General features: G+C 37.0%; 2 protein-coding genes across 9 annotated transcripts in view; one reads left to right on the plus strand and one right to left on the minus strand.

The window, feature by feature from the left end:
• The window catches only part of AMPD3 (adenosine monophosphate deaminase 3), a 51939-nt gene extending 47416 nt beyond the window's left edge, over nucleotides 1-4523 (plus strand). For all 7 annotated transcript variants that reach the window (XM_049890371.1, XM_049890373.1, XM_049890372.1 and 4 more), the window contains one exon: nucleotides 1635-4523. In XM_049890371.1, coding sequence (XP_049746328.1) covers nucleotides 1635-1811 — 177 coding nt within the window. In that variant the 3' untranslated portion in view covers nucleotides 1812-4523. The remainder of the gene's footprint in view (nucleotides 1-1634) is intronic.
• Nucleotides 4524-4613: 90 nt separating this feature from the next.
• The window catches only part of RNF141 (ring finger protein 141), a 37381-nt gene continuing 29136 nt past the window's right edge, over nucleotides 4614-12858 (minus strand). For both annotated transcript variants that reach the window (XM_049890376.1, XM_049890377.1), the window contains exon 6: nucleotides 4614-8274. In XM_049890376.1, coding sequence (XP_049746333.1) covers nucleotides 8124-8274 — 151 coding nt within the window. In that variant the 3' untranslated portion in view covers nucleotides 4614-8123. The remainder of the gene's footprint in view (nucleotides 8275-12858) is intronic.

Raw genomic sequence — 12858 nt, forward strand, 5'->3', positions numbered from 1 at the left:
ATTTAGGACACAGACTGTTTTGTTCAGCATTATATCCCCAGGACCTACAATAGTCCTTGGCACTTAGTAGGCACTCAGTATTTCTTGAATAGGTGAACAGTAACTAAATTGAATAAAAAACTGGGCATCAGTAATTTTTTTAAAGCTCCTTAGGTGTTATGGATTAAATTATGTCACCCCAAAATGTGTGTTGTAAATCCTAACCTCTACGCCTATGGTGGAAACCCTGATGGTGTAGTGGTTAAGTGCTACGGCTGCTAAACAAAGGGTCAGCAGTTCGAATCTGCCAGGCGCTCCTTGGAAACTTTATGGGGCAGTTCTACTCTGGCCTATAGGGTCGCTATGAGTAGGAATAGACTTGACGGCACTGCGTTTGGTTTGGGTTTGGATGCCTGTGGTTATAATCCCATTTGGGAATGGGTTGTCTTTGTTATCCTAATAAAACAGGATTAGTGTAGAGTGTATCGAGTAAATCTCTTGAGATATAAGAGAGATTAAACAAGCAAGCAGAGAGACAGAGATGAATTTAGATGTGCCAAGACACATGGAAATCTCCAAGGAACCAGGAAGCAGAAGCTGAAGAAACAAGGACCTTCCTCCAGAGCTGACAGAGAAAGCCTTCCTCTAGAGACCGCTCTCTGAATTCAAACTTATAGCCTCCTCAACTGTAAGAAAATAAATTTGTTTGCTAATTACAGCCATCCACTTGTGCTATTTCTGTTACAGCAGCACTAGATAACTAAGACACTAGGTGATTCTGATGTGAAGCCTGGATGGAGACCCATTGCTTTAGTTGGTATCTTGGGTCCCTGAGAACCTCCCCCGGCACAGGAAGAGGGCTGCCTTAGGTGATCTTCTTGTTGAATGACAAAGCAGAGAAGAGTTAAATGCTCGATTCTTTTTGTGTGGATGTGGTTCCTTGGTGTGCTCCTTCCCCTCCCCCCACACCTGACTGCCCCCTTATCAACTCTCAGGAGGGACGTCTTAGAGACTTAACACATTCACCATGCTCCTCCATCCCCAGCAGCTCTTGCCGTCCTTATCTTTCCCTTTGATCAGGAAAGCATAGCCAGGAACCAAGGTAATGAATGTGGTTGCTAGGGTGACATCCCTGAGGACAAGAAGGATAGGAAGAATTTTATAACAGCCTCTGGGGAAAGACAGGAGCCCTGATGGTGCAGTGGTTAAGAGCTACAAACCAAAACGTCAGCAGTTTGAATCTATCAGCTGCTCCTTGGAAACTCCATGGGACAGTTCTACTCTGTCCTATAGAGTCACCATGAGTTGGAATCAACTTGATGGCTATAGGTTTGACTTTTTTGCTATGGGTAAAGATGGAGCCCTGGTGGCGCAGTGGTTAAGAGCTCGTCTGCTATCGAAACGGTCAGCAGGTCGAATCTACTAACTGCTCCTTGGAAACCCTATGGGGCAGTTCTACTCTGTCCTGTAGGGTTGCTATGAGTCAGAATTGACTCGATGGCAAGAAGTTTTGGTTTTTTATGGGGAGAGGTCTTCAGTGAGGATCTGCTTAAGGGGGACTAGTCTGATTTTCTATGGCTGTTATAGGTGCCTATGTGGATATAAAAAGTAAATCTAAGGTATAAGGTTTCATTTGTATTTTTATTGGTCCACAGGAAAAACAAAAGTTTCTGGGACAAAATTATTACAAAGAAGGACCTGAAGGAAATGACATTCGAAAGACAAATGTTGCTCAGATCCGGATGGCATTCCGATACGAGACCTTATGCAATGAGCTCAGCTTCCTGTCCGATGCCATGAAATCAGAAGAGATCACAGCCCTGACCACATAGGCCCAGGACTGGACAGGCACTTCAACTTTTTGGTTTAATTTCAAGTTGGCTGTGACTAACGGTGGTCAAGATACCAAACTAGGACTTTCCTCCAGGGAGAGGATGCCTCTGAAGAACTTTCAAACTAGTGATTTTTGGTGGCACTGTTCACTTTAAGATCTAACATGCCCACTTCTGTTAGTATTTCTGAGTGATAGATGATGATGACTCCTTGGACATCAGGGAGTTGGGCACTTGTCTGAACCCATTACTAGTTTTCCAAATATTTCCTTTGAAACCGCCAGTGCTTGTATTGTTGGGGCCAGGATTTTCTGCGGTCAGATGCCAGGAGACACGGGGACTGTGTGGTGTTCTGCCGTACGTACTTCTCTATAGGCCCTGCAAGCTAGTTGGTAGTTGTTCATTTCAGCCTCTGGCTGGCTGCCTTAAAATCCATTTCAAAGCTCCCTTTCATAAAGGCGCTATTTTGAGAAAATTAAAATAGAAAATTTCCTTCTTGACAGTTTGTGTTTTTTTAAATGAATTTCTTAAAAGTGTTTTATTTAGGCCCCATTTCTATTTAGGAAGCCAAATGTTTCCTCATCTAAAAAGTGAGGGTTTGGACTAGATGTGTGGTTTTCACATGGCGTTCTGTGAAACCACTTCAGGGTCGGAGAGGGAAGGGGCGAGTGAGTTTCTGGGTGCTGCCCTTGTTTCTTCAAAGCGACTTTCCTTTCATCAGTTTTGTATTGGGGCTTCTGGATAATACTTTCCTTTGAACTAAGGACTCCTGGGGAAAAACTTTGAAAAGCACAAGACTAGGGGATCTCTAAGGAGTCCTGGTGGTGCAACAGTTAAGTGCTCAACTGCTAACTGAAAGGTGGGAGGTTGGAATCCACCAGCTGCTCTGCAGAAGACCTGGCGATCTGCTCCAGTAAAGATTTACAGCCTAGAAAACCCTATGGAGCAATTCTACTCTATTCTATAGGGTCAGAATGGACTCAATTGACTAGACAGCTTACAATAACAGATGATCTCTGTTCCTTTTAGCTTTAATATGCTATAACTGAAGCCCATCTCATTTTACTGTTAAGGCTGGAGAAGTGAAATTTGCTTAGAATTAAGGTCACACAGCTAATAAGTAAAAGACCAGAACTGTTTCTTTACTCCTAATCCAGTCATTTTCCTACTATTCCGTGAGGCCTCACAAATGTTAATTTTTTTTTTTAACACTGCAACCTGACACATTTTTCTTTTTAAAAGGCAAAATTTCTGTTTTTACTAAATAGAGACTTCAGAAGATATAGTGGTCCCAGGTACCACGAGGGAAGTATTTTTTAAGATCCATCTAAATTTAAGCTTTACCAATGTACTCTTCATCTGTGTTACTAGTGCTTGGTACATAGTAGGTGCTCAAAAAATGTTGAATAACTGAATGAATTTCTTTTGGCAGCTTTTAAAGTGTATGTGCGCCTGAAGGATGTGTATTTTGCAACAAGCTGCTCAAGGACCCTCCCAGCTATTTCTGTGGGCAAATTTAGCCTATGGGGAGTCCTTTTTAGTTATGACAAAGTTAGAAGAACCCTATTTTTGTGTGTGAAAATGCTTATTTGAATTTAGATTGTCTTGTCCTATAACCTTATAATGCTTGTCCCCTCGACTAGTCAACTTACGATAGGAACTTAGTCTTTTCACTAGGCAAACATATATGCCATCTCATAGCTAATTACGAAATTGAATGAAAATCCGGCATTTCTCTTAGGAATTCATTATTTTTCAAAGCCCCTATTTATATACATTTGCCCTAACACAACAAGTACTATAGATTGTCATTGTCATTTTTTGTACCAAGGATTTAAAAAAATTTATTGTTTGTCAGGACAGTGGCTCAATAAATTAAAACTGTTTCAATTTAATACTATTTAAAGCAAATGTTTGCTTTTTATTTTAAGACTGGGCATCATGAAGAGCTATCAGTAATAACTGCTGATTTATCTTTTACTAAGACTCAGGCATGGATGAGATTCACTAGAAAAACTCAGAACTTTCAAACTGAAGCTTCCTAGACCTAGAAGGTAAAGCTTTGCTACCTTTTTGGAGCCCTGGTGGCACAGTTAGGAGCTCGGCTGCTAGCCAAAATGTTGGCAGTTAGAATCCACCAGCTGCTTCTCGGAAACCCTATGGGGCAGTTCTACTCTGTCCTATAGGTCACTATGAGTCAGAATTGACTCACTGGCAACAGGTTGGTTTATCTGACTTTTTATTGAACTCTGCCCTGATACAGCTCATGAGCAAAGCCACACATGATCATTTCCTTTTCCCTGGATATTACTTTAGTCTACCCAGCCAGTATTTTTTGGATTTTACCTCATCAGCCAGCTTTTCAGACATTTTTTTCTATAGCAATTTGTACTTATATTACGTTGCTGTATGTAACTGGCCTCTTTGCGAGTGAATGCCTACTTTCATTTGTGTTTGTAGTTGGAAGCAAAGGCAATTATATATTGGCCTGCGTTTCTAAAATAATAGTTCAGAGTTTGAGGTATGTTACCCCTTACTTATTCTAAAATGCTTTTAGCTCCCTTTGTTACTTTCAACGGTATTGTTGAAATGACCAACATCATTGCTCTATGCCTCATGAAAACAAATCATGGTCCAGGGCTGCCATTTGTCAAGGCCTGTCCTGAGTCTTTACTTCCTCTTATCTTGGATTAAAACAAAAATGAAAGCACATCCCCCTGCCTTTCTCTTGTTTCTGAGTGTTATGTCGGTGAAAGAATATTCATCTTTTACTGGGTTTGTAGACAAAACTAAAGGTGATATATTGGTGATATAGCTAAACATTCTATACCTGAACTAACACTGAATGCAACTAGCTGCATTAAAAGAAACACAAATCAGACAAACGTAATTCCTTGGAAATCTTTGCACCTCGGACTGTTAAGGAATAAGTATTTTATTAGAAAGACATTAAGATGATAAGGTAAGACTATAAACAGCTGCAAGATTATAAAAATCTATGAGGAAACTATTATGCCTTTTGATAATAAAGTGTACTTCCCTATGACGATGATGTACAACAGAAACGGACGTCCCCTTCTCAGCATTCTAGATTCATTAGTATCCAGGTTCTAAGATGCTTCTCTAGTTACCTTCTTATATGTTGAAAATACTTCATAGGGTGCAGTATTTTATCAATGATTTTTACTGTTCAATAGGGTAAAGAGACATGAAAACTAATGAAAGTCTGTTGTCCACTGTTTATATTACACTGTCATTGTGTTGCCCATCATAAATGTGGACAATCAACCAGTTTCCTCAGTCTCTAAGTAGTTTCTTATTCCTGGATACACAAAGTAAGCTCAACTTAAGTTATGGGAGAAAAAAAAAAAGTTAAAATGCAAATTCTTCGGACTGCCTTTTAATGAATCCAACTCCCCAATGCCGAAAATCACTGAACCAGAAGTATTCTCAAAGCAGCCTTATGACCCAGGTATATATATATTAGGCATAAGGAATTGAATCCAATTTGAAATGGATTTTATAGCACACAAACATCACAAACTCTCCAAGCACAATATAAAATAGTCCTCTGGAATACAGACAGTATATAAGAATAAGAAATTACATAAGAAAAAAATCTCTTCAATTTGCTAAAATTTACTTGCTAAAGATTATTTATTGCACAATTTATCAGTCTGTCCTAAGAATAAACAGATATTCTTATTCTTAACATCTAATTTCAGTACATAGTCAAACTCATTTTCTCAAACTAAAGTTCTATAGCATTATAATACAAATAAACCCTTTGTTACTGAGTTAGGATAAGAAAAACCTTGTAACTTAACAAAACACATCCTTACACTTCATAAAACCATTTCACAAATCCTGGAAGGCACACATTACATTTACTAACATAGTAAGTGCATTTAAGTACTTGAGATTTAAAAAAGACAAAGCTGTACAGAATACAAAAAATATCCACTTCATCATTTAGACAAATTTACAACTTTTAAGATTAGCTATTACAGTAGAATCTACCTAACATTCATGTCTAAAGAGTTATCACCCAGTTTAATGGAGTGAGCACAGAACTAGTATGCTCATGTATTTGATAAGGCTAATAAAAACGTTATATCTCACAGTAGATCAGTCAGTGTCTTGGAGCTCACATTGTAAAATAAAAGGGTTTCGGCAATATCAAGTCACTGCAATCATTATTAAGCAGTTCCGTGAAGACTGAGGGATACTCGGGGACAAACCATTGGCTATACCTGGAAAGATCCAAAACTCTGTAAAGCAACTTTATTTTCAGAAACATTTTAAAATTAGGCAATCAATTAAACTCAGCGAGTTTGATCCAAAAGGAAAATGTAAAATCTTACAGCTGGAAAAGATCTCAGAGAATCATCTATCCCAAGCTTTTTAAAATACCCTTCATGAAATATTAATAATCCATGGTGAAGGTTTAGGGTTTTGCAAATCTGACTTCAATTAAACAAAAAAATTTTTTTAAGAAAGAAAATTTAAAAAATAATCCCCATCATACAAATGTGTTCTCACCAAATTCTAATACACCTGAGATCACCAATGCATTAATGTAACTGGTTGACTTTATAATTTTTAGTTATCATAGTATGTAAAGTTTATATACTGTATAATGAAACATATTAATAAAATATGACTTTTATACAGTGGGGTAGGGTATGTGTGTGTGTTTATGTATGTAGGGACTCTAAGATTTTACTTGGGAAAAATAAAGGTGAAATACTACCGAAATAAAGTATGAAAACCACGTAGGAATCTAAAACACGAGAAAGGCCCTTTCTAAGGTCACATGTTACCAGGTTAACAGTGACAGAGCCCCCATTACTCTGCTTTCATAAACAACTATAATGAGTATTTAGCCTTTGGTACTTAACTATCCCCATCATGAATGTGAGTAGATTAGGTCATCAGTAGTCTGTGAGCAAAATCAAGGTACCCTCCATCAGACATTTTTCCTAGAAGTAGATTATACAATTTGTATGCCTATTAAAATCCTAGGATCCAAAAATTCTGTCATCAATAAGCAGCAACTTAAAATTATGTAACTTAGTACTTAAAATAGTAGTAATTACAACTTACCAATTATAGTTCAGAAAATTTTCCTGGAATGTTAAAATGCTTTTTATAGGAGATGTCAGGTTTATGATATGCTGAAATGCTAATGTTTAATATAAAACAAAAATTCTGCTCAGCAAAAATTTTATAAGCGAAGTCTTAAAAAAAATGGTTGAGATGCTACTGGAGACATACTTCTATTTTTACTACTCTCTTTCAGAGTATTTCAAAGGAAATACAATGAAACAGAAAGCCAAATTATCTCCTAATTTTCAGAGGTGTTTTATGTACATATGGTGAAAAATTTATATTTTGTTTTCTTTCTTAATCTAAGAAATATGAACCTCAGACGCCTTCAAGTTAAGAAAATAAAAGCAACTATCAACTAATATTGAATGATTTATCATAATTTGGAAATAGAAAATTTAGGATCTGGGATGAAGAAAAATTTCCTTCTGAAACTCCAGTTAGTGTGAGCGTTATAAAAAGCCACTGAGAATCGTTTCCCAGCTGTAGGAAAGCATTTCCAGAAGAGCCAAGAAGATTCCCAAGCAGAAAGCCATTTGCAAGACAAGGTCATGCCCAACTTTATATTTATCACTCAAATTTAACAGCGTGGCAAAAGAAAAAAAAAAAAACCTTAAGAACTTTTAGTTAAAAATATGTAGCTTCATTGCTAAAGTTATGAAATTGTTGATTATTTCAAGTAAAAACATTATAGGAGCAATAATTAACCACAAGGGGGCATACATACTCCTTTGAGTCCAGCACAAAGACTAGCTTTAAGCAGTAATGTGCACTTTGACGTATTCTACATTTTTAGTCATTTAAATTTTTCTCTCAGATGGCTACATCTTTTTAACATTCAAGGTTTATTTTAAACCTAACTAAAAATATTCCAGAACACTCCTGCCCTGAAAAATAGTAGTGTTTCAGAAGCTTCTGGAAATGCTAATGTTACCTTAGCAAAGGATTCACAGAGCAATTAGTTCTAATACACATTAGAACAGATAGAAAATAATATAGTCTAAAACAGTAGCAAATTTTAGTTTACCACAAATGGAAGACATGGAAAGTTTATCAAAAGAAACAGGACAATTTGTCAGAATAGCAAAAATAAGAGGGTGGGAAAAAGTTTTCCTGTGTCCGTGCCACAATATCCCTGCATTCTTCCCCCATGACCAAAGTGTTTACGGCCCACAGTAGCAACAGAAGATTTTTATCCCCAGGTCATGGCCGATGGGGCTGGCCTGCCTCATCAGCCATGTTAAGAATATAGTTAGCCATGTCATCTTCAGTGGGTGGATCTGACACCACCCAAGATTCATTTGCACCAGTCATCTGTAGGCGACAGACAGGGCAACTCCTGTGCCGATCACTCCTATTAGAGAAGTCAAATAAAGAACACAGTTAACTTTTCATTTTCTTCTTTTTTAAAAATAGGGGTTTGTTTGAAAAGTAATACATGTATATGGCTATCTTAGTTATCTAGTGCTGCTATAATAGAAATACCACAAGCGGGCAGCTTTATTTTCTCACAGTTGTTGGTAGGTGCCGTCGAGTCAGTTCCAACTCATAGCGACCACACGTACAACAGAACGAAACACTGCCCGGTCCTGCACAATCCTCATAATCAAAGTTATGGTAGGAGGCTACAAGTTAGAATTCAGGGTGCTGGCTCTAAGGGAAGGCTTTCTCTCTCTGCTGGCTCTGGAAGAAGCTCTTTTTTGAGTTTCTGCTCCTGCACGATCTTCATGTGGCTTGCCATCTCTCTTCCCCCACTCTGCTTCTCTCGCTTGCTTGCTTAATCTCTTTTGTATCTCAAAAGAAACTGATTTAAGACATACCCTACACTAATCCTATCTTATTAACATAACAAAGACAACCCATTCCCAAATGGGATTAAAACCACAGGCAGAGGTTAGGATTTACAACACATTTTGGGGGGACACAATTCAATCCCTAACAATGGCTAAGAAATATATATTTTTATGTATCCATAAAAGTGTACGCAGTAAAAAGTGAATCTCTCCCCCCATCCCAATCTTCAATTCTCTTCTCCAGGGGCAACCACGGTTACCAGTTTCTTATATGTCCTCCTGGAGACAGACTAAGCATGAATGAGCTTGTATGTATATAACGTTATTGCCCTTTTTACTTGTCAATATATCTTGTAAACCATTACGTATCAGTACGTAAGAGCTGTCTATTCTCTCAAACATAATAATCCACTGTATGAACACGCCACAATTTATTTCGCCAGTCCCTCATAGAAGGATACTTAGTTTTTTTCCCAGTCTTTTGTTACTACAATGTTGCAAATAATATTCCTGTACCCATATAGGTTTTCTTTTACAATCAAGATTCCTTATAAGTCCAGTGTAAATGTTTGATTACTTAAATGGAAGCCATGACTCTAGAACGTCTTGGAAGTGGCAGAGCAGTAAGGCAACAGGAAAGGCTGTTAGTCATTTTTCTAAGTAATATCTATACAACTCTCAACATTATAACTAAGCTTAAAGGTTTGATAATAATTCCTATGATTCATAAGCAACAGGAAGATTTCTTTAAGAAACTATATAAAAATGGAGTTTTTCCAGGTTTAAAATAAAAGATAAATTTTATATGCAGAATAATTTTTCTGATAGGGGAAGAACTCATATATGATTAAGATTATGTTTTTCCAAAGGAATTTTTTTTTCTTCTCAAACATTGTTTTGGAAATTTCAAAAATATAATATTTGAGCCAGAAGTATCATGCAGGGAAAAAGGTTTTTCTCTTCATCTCTCAGTGAAACCTGAGACTGAAGTGATTAAATTATATCAACTGCTCTTTGGCTTTTGTGCAAAACTTTAGAAAAGTTGTTCCAAAAACCAAATGTGAAAGCGAGACCTGGCTTGGGTGATTTCTGGCACTTCACTAGGTAATTATATGTGCTGTACTGTGCACAAAACATCACAATTTAAAAATAAACCATTGAATTCCGCTTCCAGCCAAAAGGGACCAGATTTATATTCCCATTTAAAACAACTAAAACACTGGGAAAAATATATGAAACAATGGTTTTCAACACTGGACATCAAGCAACAAAGGACAGTGATTCCTGAGAGATGGAAACAAACAAGGCAAGCCCTGTAATTGCCCCATCTTACTGCCTTGACAGTTTCTGGGCCACAGCAAGTAAAAAAAGTAGGAGGAACCTAAATGAAGTCTGACAGTCTCCCTGAGTTGAAGAACAGAGCTGAGAATCTAGGAAAACCAAAACAGCAAGAGTTCACAGGACAGAGTATTGGAGAGGTGACTGCGGCACAGAGAAAGAATTCTGGAGGTCTGTAGAGAATCCCCTTTGAGGGTATTCAACAGAGTACTGATTCACGCATGTGTGTGAAGAAACCACCCGAGACTGAGGAAAGAATCATCCAAAGGGGCTAGAGGAAACAGTACTGAAAGCTCACACAGGGTCAGAATAATGTTTGTTCCCAGAACCAGACTGGAAAACCTCGTAATTCAGAGGGCATGGTGTGTAGTACTCTGAAGGGTCTTGACTCATTAAAAAACTTGACTCATTAGTGGGGAATAATTAGCCCGAAAATAAACACTACTCAGTCCTACCTAACAGCAAATCATGAAAGCAAGATCCAAAAGGATCAAATTATTTCCAAGTATCTATATTCCAGAGCAATGCTGAAGAATATTTATAGGAGTACAAAAATACCCAGCACCCAAAAAGGTAAAATTCACAATATCTGGCATCTACTCAAATATTGCGAGGCATACAAAGAAGCGGAAAAATACAACCCATAATAAAGAGAAAAATCAACCAAAAAACAAACCAGAACTGTTAGAATTAGCAGATGAGAAAATCAGAAGTTATTATAACTGTATTCCATATATTAAAAAAACTAGAGGAAAGAGAATACATTAGAGACATGGAAGATATTTTTAAAAAAACTCAAATCAAACTTGTAGAGATGAAATCTGTAACATTTGAAATGAAAAATACACTGAAGGAGATTAATGGTAAGTTAGACATTGCGGAAGATAAGCGAATTTGAAAAGACATGGCAATATTGACTAAATGAAACACTACCCATTGCCACTGAGGCAATTCCGACTCATAATGACTGTAATGGACAGAGTAGAACTACCCCATAGGGTTTCCAAGGAGTGGCTAGTGGACTTGAACTGCCGACCTTTTGGTTAGCAACCACGCTCCTAACCACTGTACCACCAGGGCTCCAAACAAATGAAACACCGAGAAAGGCTAAAAAACCAAAACCAAAACAGAAAAAAGGGGCGGGGGGATAGCATCACTGAGTACTCTGGGACAATTTCAAGTGGCCTAATGTATGTGTAACTGGAGTCCCAGAAAGAGAGGAGAGGGGACAGAAAAAATACTTAAGATAATGGCTGAAGTTTTTCCAAATTTGATGACACTGTCACCCAATCCAAGAAGCTCGATAAACCCCAAGCACAAGAAACATGAAGGAAACTAAGGCACAACATAATCAAATTCTTAAAACCTATGATAAAGAAGAAAATCTTAAAAGTAGTCAGCAAAAAAACACACATTACCCACAGAGGAAAAAAGATAAGGGTAACAGCAAATTTCTCATAGAAAACAATGCAAGCAAGATGACAGTGGTGCAACATAAAAAGTCAAAGTATGGAAAGGGAAAAAATACCGTCAATCTAGAATTCTAGATCCAGCAAAAATCTTTGAAAAATGATGTTTAGACATTCAAGAAAATCTTATGAAATCTATAAAAAAGCTACCAGAGCAAATGAGTTTAGCCAAGTTGCAGGATACAGGACAATATACAAAAATCTATTGCATTTTTATATACTAGCAACAATCAGAAACTGAGATTTAAAAATACCATTTAGAATAGAATCAAAAATATGAAACACTTAGGGACAAATCTAATGAATGATATGCAACATTGAAAACTACAAACAATTGCTGAGAGAAATTAAACAGCATCTAAATAAATGGAGGAACACACTGTGCTGATAGAAAACTTGATATTGTTAAGAAGTCAACTCTCCTCAAATTCATCTATTTATTCAATGCAATCTCAATCAAAATTCTTGCAAGCTTTTTGTAGAAACTAACAAGCTTATCGGAAAATTCATATTGAAATGAAAAGACCTAGAACAGCCAGCCAAAACAACCTTGAAAAAGAGCAAAGTTAGAAGACTAACACTACTGAATTATAAGACTTATTATAAAGTTACATTAATCAAGGTAGCATGGCATTGGCATGAAGATAGACAAACAGATCAAAAGAACAGAATTGAGAGTCCAGAAATAGATCCACATGCATCTGAACAACTGACTTTTGACAAAGGTGCAGAGGCAACTTAGTCAAGGAATCAGTCTTTTCAACTAATTGTGCTGGAACAATTGGGATAGCCATTTACAAAAAAAAAAAATTTTTGATCCATATCTCACACCATATATAAAAATTAACAAAAACCAATCATAGTCCGAAAATATAAAAGTTTTAGAAGAAAACACTTGTAACCTTGGGCTAGGATATGACACTAAAACCACCAACCATAAATCACAAACTCATAAATTTAATTGTCGAAATTAAAAACTTCTGTTCTTTGAAGAATATTCTTCAAAGAACGAAAAGACAAACCACAGAATGAGGGAAAAATATTTATAAATCATATCTGATAAAGGACATATATCTGGAATATATAAAGAACTCTCAAAATTCGGTAATACGAAAAGACCTGAATAAGGAAATCAGCAAAAGATTTGAATGGACACTTCACCGGGTATACAGATAGCAAATAAGCACATGAAAAGATGCTCACATCATTAGTCAGTAGGGAAATGCAAATTAAAACCACCACAAGATACCAACAAACACATTAGAATGGCTGAAATTAAAAAGACTGACCATACCAACTAAGTACTGGCAAGGATGTGGAGCATCCAGAACTGTCGTA

The sequence above is a fragment of the Elephas maximus genome, chromosome 7 (genome assembly GCF_024166365.1).
Source record: "Elephas maximus indicus isolate mEleMax1 chromosome 7, mEleMax1 primary haplotype, whole genome shotgun sequence".
In the NCBI taxonomy this organism is placed as follows: domain Eukaryota; kingdom Metazoa; phylum Chordata; class Mammalia; order Proboscidea; family Elephantidae; genus Elephas; species Elephas maximus.